The sequence below is a fragment of the Montipora capricornis genome, chromosome 8 (assembly GCF_036669925.1).
Source record: "Montipora capricornis isolate CH-2021 chromosome 8, ASM3666992v2, whole genome shotgun sequence".
Lineage (NCBI taxonomy): Eukaryota > Metazoa > Cnidaria > Anthozoa > Scleractinia > Acroporidae > Montipora > Montipora capricornis.
Genome location: NC_090890.1, coordinates 25,643,548 through 25,653,547, shown reverse-complemented (window position 1 = coordinate 25,653,547; position 10,000 = coordinate 25,643,548). Strand labels below are relative to the sequence as shown.

At 40.3% G+C, this 10,000-nt stretch overlaps 1 protein-coding gene across 4 annotated transcripts in view; it reads left to right on the top strand.

Moving 5' to 3' along the window:
* The window catches only part of LOC138060133 (fibroblast growth factor receptor 4-like), a 72,920-nt gene extending 63,828 nt beyond the window's left edge, over window positions 1-9,092 (top strand). For all 4 annotated transcript variants that reach the window (XM_068905850.1, XM_068905848.1, XM_068905849.1 and 1 more), the window contains exons 10-15: window positions 1-115; window positions 634-701; window positions 3,751-3,791; window positions 4,282-4,381; window positions 7,976-8,075; window positions 8,181-9,092. The exon at window positions 1-115 is cut by the window's left edge and continues 8 nt beyond it. In XM_068905850.1, coding sequence (XP_068761951.1) covers window positions 1-115; window positions 634-701; window positions 3,751-3,791; window positions 4,282-4,381; window positions 7,976-8,075; window positions 8,181-8,231 — 475 coding nt within the window. In that variant the 3' untranslated portion in view covers window positions 8,232-9,092. The remainder of the gene's footprint in view (window positions 116-633; window positions 702-3,750; window positions 3,792-4,281; window positions 4,382-7,975; window positions 8,076-8,180) is intronic.
* Window positions 9,093-10,000: the final 908 nt, after the last annotated feature.

Genomic DNA, 10,000 nt, shown 5'->3' with positions numbered 1-10,000 from the left:
TCGCGACCTCGCCTCAAGAAACGTTTTGATCGGAAATGGTCTGGTAGCAAAAGTGGCTGATTTTGGAATGGCCCGAGATATTTCCACAGATGGGGAATACATCAAGACAACAGAGGTACTTCATAATGACCAATTGCATTTATTTCGAAAAGGGGATTAAATTGATTACAAGTATTAGACATAGGTCCGACGCTATTGGGTTGAAATAATATTTACATTTTTCCATAAAGCTTCCGGTAGTATATCAGTGTATTTGTGCATCAAGTGTAGGTTATTGCCAGATGGAGGCTGCGTCCTATTCAACCCCTTATTTTATCTCTCTTTCTTTCTTCCCATGAAACTCAATACATACCTCGTCTAGAAGGGGAAGTGCATTTGTATTTCAAGGTAGCTCACAGCAAATAGAAATTCAAAGGACACACTGCGGTTAGCCGCATAAAAATCCGATGCCCTGACCACTGAATTTCTCCCGTTTATTTTTTCACACATACCTTCAATCTTAGAGTTTCCATTATTGAGATAGACACAGTACCCTGGGAACAAGCTTGAGGAACACCGTATATAATTTGGAAGGCAGATCTAGTTTCCTTCCCCCTTTATGAGATTTTTTACAGTTAATATCTCTCCTACAAGGGAAAAATTCCGTGGTTGTGGATGTCAGTGGAGGCTTTGCAAGGGATCAGTACAATCAAGGGCGATGTGTGAGTTGAATATTCTTTTGCCACTTAACATCAGCCTGAGGTCAATATGTAGAGAGTGTCCTACACGATATTTTTATTTGAAACCTTCCGGTTTTTTTTTTTTTTTTCATTCGTAAGCTTCTTTCAGAGCTCAGTTCTATTCAGTATTGTTTACGCTAGCTGTCGATCCTCACAAGTATAGCAATAGTCTGCAGCTTTTACAGAAGAGACATCTGAAATGACGTTCTAAATACTCTTGACTGGAATAGGTTGTTGACCATTAGAACTATTAACAAATGAATTATAGTAGCCAAGCGTTTGCATAATATTTAGAAGTATTAACAAATGCATTCTAGTTGCCAAGTGTTCGCATAATATACTTTCCAAATATTTTATAGAATACTCTCATTTTATTAGGAACAGTGATATACTCTCATGGCACTAGTGTGAACAAAAGAACGTAACCTTTAGATATTCTTGAACAATTCTTGCTCAATTCTAGTCAAGGATACCATCAGTCATCAACATGTTAGAGCTGAGCATGAGCTGTTGTTGCTTTAAAATAATTAAATGGTGACATGAGTTCTGCTATTTGTAAATATTTATACATATTTTCCACTTTGTTAACTTTTTATTGGAATTTTTTTTTCTGTCCTTATCAGTGAATCTCTTTATACGTACATAGTATACTTAACAATTATTCCACGAGCGCTCGTTGGACGAGGGGCGCTGTGCCGAACTGGCTATAATCATCTTGTAATTATCCGACAAGCCGGCGAGTGGCCGCCAGAATAATGGCTGTTAAAAAAACGCCCACAAATTATGGATAAATCTTCCCTACCTTTTTTGTGCAAACAAAATAACCTTTTGTAGACCATGGTATAATTATAATGTTCACCGAAGTGAATATATACTAAAACAGTGAGATAATATAGCACAAAAAGATGGTTTTATCTATTTATAATTATATATAATTTTTCTTGCAGCGATTATAATATATGTTCGGGCAAGCGTGAATTAGATGAGAGTGTTGTTATGGCGTTGGTGGTGGGCTACCCAGCACAGTCACAATTAAGTCTATTTTGAGATTACCCGTTCCCGAGAAAATCAGTTGTCATGTCCCTGAAAAAACATGGCAGAAGCAGCCACGCGTAACTTATTCTGATTGGTTAAACTTTTCTATGCGCAACGTGTATCTAAATAAAAATTCATTTGAGGCTGTGCTGGGGCAAGACCGCAAAGTGATAGATCAACACTCTTTTCTAATTCGCTCTTGATTCGGGCGCAAATCCCGCGCGAGTTGCTCGGAGGTGAATAGTTAATAATAGGCCATTTCCGAGTTTAAGCCTGCCTCATCTTCAAAGCGAGTCTAAGTGCGAAGTTTTTGTTTTGAAAATTAGTTTTCATTCATATGCAAAGTAGAACTAATTACCATTACAAAAACTTCGCACTTAGACTCGCTTTGAAAAGGAGGCAGACATGAACTCGGAAATGGCCTATTATTTTATGAGCGCGCGTTGGATATGAGGTGGTAAATAGCCAACGAGGCGCGTAGCGCTGAGTTGGGTATAACCAGTCTCACATCCAACAAGCGCAAAAGGAATGATTGTTTTATTAATTCCTTAAACTCAGAAAATTTGGAAGTACGAAATACGAGCGAAAAAAGCGAGAAAATCCGAGCGAAATCGAGAAAACTTGATGAAGATGCGATGTTGTGTAATACCTTGTGGTATCAGACAGACGTAGGCTCATCACAAAAACACTTCTTGTCTTTTCGCGTACTTCTAAACGTCGGAAATGATCCAAACTTTCCACAAAAGAGCGCTTTTTTTTCTTTTTTGGCTTTTTTCAAAGAGAGAGTTTGCTTTCCAGCGGAAACATTAGGGAGCTTGCGAAACGAGGACGACGACGGCTACGAGGACTTCATTTAAAAATAGGAGTTCGCGTTATTCATATCACTACGAAACTATTTCATGTCGTTTCACGTTAAAAATGTGTAGTAACCGTCGAGGAATTAAACTGGTATGAGTGGGTTGGAATCGTAGAGAGAGAACTGAAAATTCATCGTCATGTGCTAACGTCCTCCACAGAACCTTGAATTTGGTCATTTCACGTCGTCATTTGGGAGATGAAGGCAAAGAAATGTACCAAAATGTTAAACGCACGTGCAGGGCCATTGTTTTTGCTCACTAAACCTATTGTTTTGTAGCGTCGTCGTTGCCGTAGGCGTCGTCGTTTCGTAAGCTCCCTATTTTTAGTTTGGCAACGCTTAAAGCAATCATTTACCATATAAGGTCAAACTAAGGTATATGAGCTAATTATCGAGATTGAATGAACCAATCAGAGCACGCGAAATGCATTATTCGAGGTTGAGAATTTAATAGACCAAATGCATAAATGGCGGCCAAAAAAATATTCTTTTGTTTATGTGCTAATTAGCCACACTAGCCTCGTTTGCATAGACAAAATACAAAAGAAATGTTGCTTGAGAGCCAGGCTAGTGAGTCTAATTAGCACATAAACAAAAGAATATTTTTTTGGCCGCCATTTATGCATTCGGTCAATAACAAAGGATATTCGGAGTATGAGTTGCCAATCAGAGCGCGCCTTCAACGCTATCGACAGTTTTATAGTATCTACTAATAGCTTATTTACCATGATAGCTAAGCCAATCAAAGCGCAAGAATTGATTTATCCAATGATCTAGCTTTTAATAAATTTTCTTATTTAATTTCGACCTCGGATGTCGCGTTTGTAGCTTTCTAATTGGTTCACTCAATCTAGGTTATCAGCTCTTATACCGTAATGACATAACATGGAAACTGATTGCGTCAAGTGGTGCCCCTATAGTCCAAGCAGCGCTACATTACTCATTAGCTGTTGACCATCTCATATTCAACGCGCGCACTTGGAATAATTGTTAAATATTATTAATATCTGTGTTTAATTCAGAGCCTTTTTGGAAACCATCAGTTCACTAGATGAATGGGCCACCCTATGTAAATAAAGGTTCCATTTAATTCCAGATTTCCCTAATTCTTGACAATTGTTTTGTTCTTTATCTCGTTAGTTGGTCATTTGGGGTTCTACTATGGGAAATAGTCACCCTTGGTAAGTCTATGAGGCTGTAAATTGGAAGACAGGCATCAGGAAGATGGATCATAATCCATCATTTGTTTTCTTCATTCAGTTTAAATGCAAAACGATGGAATAAGTCCTATAGCCAGGATCTGATGATAAGAGTTTTCTTAAGAGAGGGGAAGATCCTAGATCTCCGTGTATACTTCTTCCACTACTTTTTCCACTGGTGATCAAGGTAAAGCAAACATGGATGCGGACGGGCACGAGTTGACTGTTTAATTTTTTTTTTTTCCAGTTGCCACTCCCCTCCAAAAATTCAGCTAGAATTAAACCAGTTGAAAAAGTATTATTTCTTCTAGACTCCGAAGGGATATTTTTTTAGCCAACCAGTTAGCATAGTAATAGGAAACAAACAGGCAATCAGAACAATGTCATATTCTTTTTTGACCATTCGGGATGCCTTACGCCCACACTAAAATGAAACAGCTGTACTCCATTCATCTCCTGGTACATTTTTTAGGCGAGCTACCTTACAGAGGTGTACGAGGAATTGTGGAGCTTCATAATTTACTGCAAGACGGACTAAGATTAGGAAAACCACCCCATTGTTCACAAGAGCTGTAAGTTAACACTATTGAGTAATCCCAGATATCAATAACCCAGATCTCTCGGCTTGGCCTATACAGGGTTTCTCGAAAGTTCTGAAACTTTTCGGGCCCTGGAGCATTTCAGGCAATCACTCCGCTACTTGAAATAAAGGCTGTTGCGAGGCATGAAGCTTTGCTATCATGATATATACTGTTTCTTTCGGGTCTTTTAAGAATCTGTTGGAATAGAAGATTTCTCAAATAAGAGAGTCCTAGGTTCACAATTGGCCCGCAAAGTTCCCGAGACATTAAAGAAAAGGCCCCAGATCCCATCATGCATATAATAATGGCCAATTAGATTGGCCTGATGAAACAACACCTCTGATTGGTCCGAAACAAAATACCCGCGCGAGAGATTGCTGGTGCTACACCCATAAGATAGGGCACAGGCCAAGGTATGGAACCCAATACCGTCATGTTTTTTTTCCCGCCAAAACAATGTTTAATGTTGTTTGGTCGCCAAACATTTCTCGTTTGGCCAGGGCTTGATGGGCCGCATTCTATCGCAGATCGAGACTCCCGGGTTATTTATCTCGGCTGTTACTCGTTGCTAATTCGACGTATAGCACCTTTGAGGAGGCGTTAGATCTCATGCAATCCCACTCAGAACACTAACTAGATTTGTCCTTAGTGGCACAAAATTCACCCTTACCACGACGGAAGTCGTCTTTTCTTAAACGCCCTGATACCATAAACTGATGAGCTGCATTCCATCGGAGATCGAGACAGGGTTACATACCTCTGCAAGGGAAAATAAAGGGGGAACAGGGGGCATCACCCATACATGCCCTTTTCCATAGGTAATATGTCGCAAGTTATTTTTTGATCGGCTTCCACGCTATACAGATCCCAAGGAGATTAGGCAACAGCCAATCATATAGCCAGAATGTGTTCCATGTGGATTGCCCACGCTCAGAGAATAAATTCCCGCCGTAATATGAAAACCCTGGGTAGTATTGTTAATTTTAATTTATATGCCCTGTCTATGGGAGTTTTAATTAACCCTAATTTGTACTGAAAAGGAGCAAAACTGAAAAAATTTGTAAGCAGACCAATGTAAGTCTTTTTTTTTTCGAAAAACAGAAGTGATACAAGAACATTCATACATCTAAACAAGGCAATTTGCCTTCTTTACATGTTTTTGTTTCCATTGTAAACTTAATGTTGGGATGGCATTTGTTAAGGTATTGAAAAAACAAATCTGCATGATAAGAATTTTGAAAACAACAAATAATGTCATCTACGTATCTACGATAATATAATACTTGGGTACCGGTGTATTTTTCCAACCAAAGCCTGTCATAATGACCCATGAAGAAATTGGCTAATACAGTGGCTTAACTTGAACCCATTGCCACTCGATCTATTTGATCGTAAAAGCAACCATTAAATAAAAAATGAGTGTGGTTAGTAGCAAAATTGAAAAGTTGTTTAAGTTGAAGTTTACTTAGTTTTAGGTCAGAATTCAAGTTACCATCAATTATGACGTTGGCAGCTAAATCAATCCCCTCAGATAAAAGGATATTTGTAAAAAGGCTAGTGACGTCATGGGAAATTAGAAACTTGTCGATGAAATCAAACTGTTGAATCTCTTGGACAAAAGAGAACGAATCTGTTGCACAAAACTCTGAAGACATGTAGGGTTTAAGCAAAGAACAAAGATGGCTGAAGATGATGTTTAAAACACCGAAACATGTTCCTTACACTTAAAACACACCCAGGGGCGTAGCGTGAGATTTTGAAGGTGTACGCACACGAAGAATGTTTCGAGCGCCAAAGGCGCTCCAAACTAGGTGGGTCTAGCTCTAGGTGCATGCTCCCTGAAAATTTTGAAATTTAGGGTCTCCATTTCCGACTATTTTCGAAGGACATTTCAATAAATAAATGCGAAGGAAAATGCAGTAGTTAGTTGTTTATTTTACCTATCTGTCGAGTTTTGTCTGCAGCAAGCTACAAAACAAACAGAGGGTTTTCAATACAAGCAGAGGGCAAGACTGTTATAATATCATTATCACCACCATGTTGCATCAAACATCGTCTTCAAGATCTTTCAACGTTTGTTTTGTTCTAAGGATTGAACAACAGTGTGGCTTTTGTTTGGCCATCACATTCAACAGTGTTGCACGCGCGCTTGCGCTGCGGCCGATCGGTATCCATGGTGATGGTATATTCGTTGCATCTGTTTCGCGCGATGCCACGTCAGTTCAAGCTTCAGAATGGTGAGCGAGTCAAGTCTTGAATATCTGAGCGACGAAAGCTTGAGCATGCAATCTCTCTTTGAACAGATAGCCCTTCTTGTGTTCAAAGCTCTCAGGGGCATAGCGCCGATGTATCTGTAGGATCTTTTGCAAGTCAAGACTCTGGGATGCTACTCCCTACGCAGTGACGCCCTGGGCCGGGTCTTCACAAGGTTCCTCACACCTGCTTGGTGCAAGACCTCTGGAGACTGCGCATTTACTGTTGCAGTTCCGAGATTCTGGAACAGTCTTCCCCTTGCTATCAGAGAGAGTGACTCTATTGATAAAATTAAAAGGAACCTGAAAACGCCAACAGGACGAGAATTTGTTTTCTAAGGAACTTGGGTAGATTTTGGTTCCAGACCCTTGAGTCCAAAATGCTGGATCCAACACGTTGCATTCGTTTGGCCACCTCGTTGTCGTTCGCAACAGGTCCAACAAAGTTGGATGATGTTGGATGCGTTTGGTAAGGCCTGAATGGGTTATTGAAAAAATACTGGAAATACTCACCCAAAGAGACACCAGTTAATTCTAAATATAAACAACTTGGCCCGATTTGATAATGACTTTTAAAAACTTAATGCCTCTATGGAACATGGATTCCCGGATTTGAGCTATACGCACGGGCGTACGTGCGTATATGGACGCTACGCCCCTGGTGTGGTTGTATTTTTAAAAATATTAGTAACACTTGTGCTATCCAGACCTTTTAAAAAGAATTGATTTTCACGTTCTTACCCACGTTTAGAACCCCACAGCACATTCTGCTGAAGAACTTAGAGGTTACCAGAGTAAACGAGACGTCCAACTTTTACGATATTTTAGTTTATTTTAATACTTTTCTAAAGTTCTTTGTTAAAGAACAAAAATCTCGTTGAAAAACAGCAAATTCAGATTCCATGAACGACGAAACGTTTCATTCACGAAATCGGGGAGCATACCGTACTAGCAACTTCATTGAAGTTGAGGAACGGCGTTTTTACAGACTTAATTATTTTTAGATTGATTTTCCAGCGAAACCAGACCTTTCCAGCAAATCACAAGTCTTGCATTGAGATTATTATCTATGGGATTGAGAATGGTCACGCTTGCAAGTCAAATCCTATTTAAGAACTCGTCTAAAAAAGCTTTTTCTGTGAAAACATGGAATTGTAGGCTCCTGGTAAACATCATCTATTATTCCTTTATATAACAGCAAACGTTGTAACCGATGTAAAAACGTTAGCCATTTCATTGGTAACCTAAAGACGTTTCCTAAGAATTTAACAAGATCATATCTCTCCATTCTAAAAGAAGAACTTAAATTTAATGTTTTTTGTTATCCTTCTAGTTATGACGTCATGTTGCGTTGTTGGGACATGTCTCCTGATAATCGGCCAACATTTGAAGAACTTTTTGTGACCCTACAAGAAATTCTTAATGAAAAGGAGGTAAATTTCTTTACTATCTGATAACTGTTCTCTCCCTTTAAACTATATATAAATGTAATTATTTTTCTAACGCTTCTTTCTCTGACTTATTTCCTTACCTCACAGAGAACATACATCAATGTCACTTTGTTTGAGGAGAAATGTCCTCTATCTTGAAGGAACTGTTTCACAGACATATATCTCCCGAAACGAATTCAGCACAGAGAAGACCCGCTTTCGCTTCTATTACTTATTCGCACCTTAGTGAACGAGTAAACCAAAGGGATATTTTAGATCGAAAAAAGAAAGCGTATGTGTAGTTGCAAATAAAGACCCACGTAAAGGTATCACTATTTTATTGATGGCCTGAGAAGGTCTCAAACGGCACTCGAAATGGAGATATAATCTGAGCCTCAGGATTGTAACCCATTGTGGGGGGGAAGACAGGTGATATCGTGAACCAAAGCAGTCGAGTCCTAGGCCTCAAGGCTGCCATGGTGTGCTCAGTTTGCGATATTCCCTATAAGGAGAACAGCTATTCATAAGGGTACACGGAAGCTCTTGACTGCCTAGAAAAATCTCTGTCGCGTAAATGATTTCGTATCATGAAAATATGAGTTGAGAGAGCACCTCTGTACCTCATGACAACTGTTTGAAATAATTCTGAGGCAGCAGTCCATAACCCAGAAGTGTCGATCCGCAATGGAATGTGGCCCATCATTTTACCGCATTATCTTTTTTTTGAATTGCTACTGCTGGATTATTTTTGCGGGAATAAACGTAATGGTATTATGTTCTGTGCACGATCCTTGATTTGCGGCAAGTAGTGGTGTACGCTCCTTCGACTCGGTTTACCCCCAGCAAAGATGGATAATTTATGAATATTTTCAATTTTTGTTCGTTACGGGAATCACGTGACAAGGAACGACGACATGGACTTTTGGCGGGAGAAACGGCGGAAATCCGTTCAGCAAGCGTCCATGTTGGGAAATGAGGTGAAGAGAGATGGCCTTTAAAGTTCTCAATAAAACACAACAATAACAGCAAGGTGACACACGCTAGCACCAACCGGGTTGGTGTTAGCGTCTGTTGCCTTGCTTTTATTGTTGTTCAATAAAACGAAAACGGTTAAGTAAAGTCACGAGCCAGAAGACCCATCAGACCGGCGCTTATCTCCGGTTTCCGTAGCATGAAGCGACTAGGAGGATTTTTACTCCCGCCTGGATGGGGTGCGAGGCCATCGCAGGGTGACCGGCAGCATTACGTCGGTACCCATTTATACACCTGGGTGGAGAGAGGCACCGTGAGAGTAAAGTGTCTTGCCCAAGAACACAACACACTGTCCCCGGCCAGGCCCAAACCCGAACCACTCGATCCGGAGTCGAGCGCACTAACCATGAGGCCACCGCGCCTCCCAAAAGAAAAGCCCTACTTTATTGTCCTGGTGATTTTCTCGCTATCTATGCGGTTATTTGCCTGATTTAACGCGATTTAAGCGACCATTCAGCGTCCTGGTTTGCCACTCGTTCATAAAAAAGGAAGGCTGGAAAGTAGTTTCTAGCTTACCTCACATCTCGCCGATAAAATCACAGTTTTCCGACATCAGTTAGGCTCAAACTCCGACGATGGCCAATGGATAAAGTTATATCTCTTTAACCAAGTTTCAAGGTCCAGCAAGTATCCGGCATCGCTGCGAAAAACGGCGGTGAATGTTCAAATAGTCAAGTTCCTTCGAGGCTCGCTTACAACGAATTTGGACAGGGCTGGTCAACCGTTCACTGATTTGCTGTCACTGTATCGAGACTCAAGTAAACGGTTGACCAGCCGTGTCCAAATTAGTTGAAAGCGATCCTCGAAGGATCTTGAATATTCACCGCTTTTTCTCATCAATGGATACTCGCTGGACCTTGAAACTTGGTCAAACAGAAGCAATTTTATCCATGTGG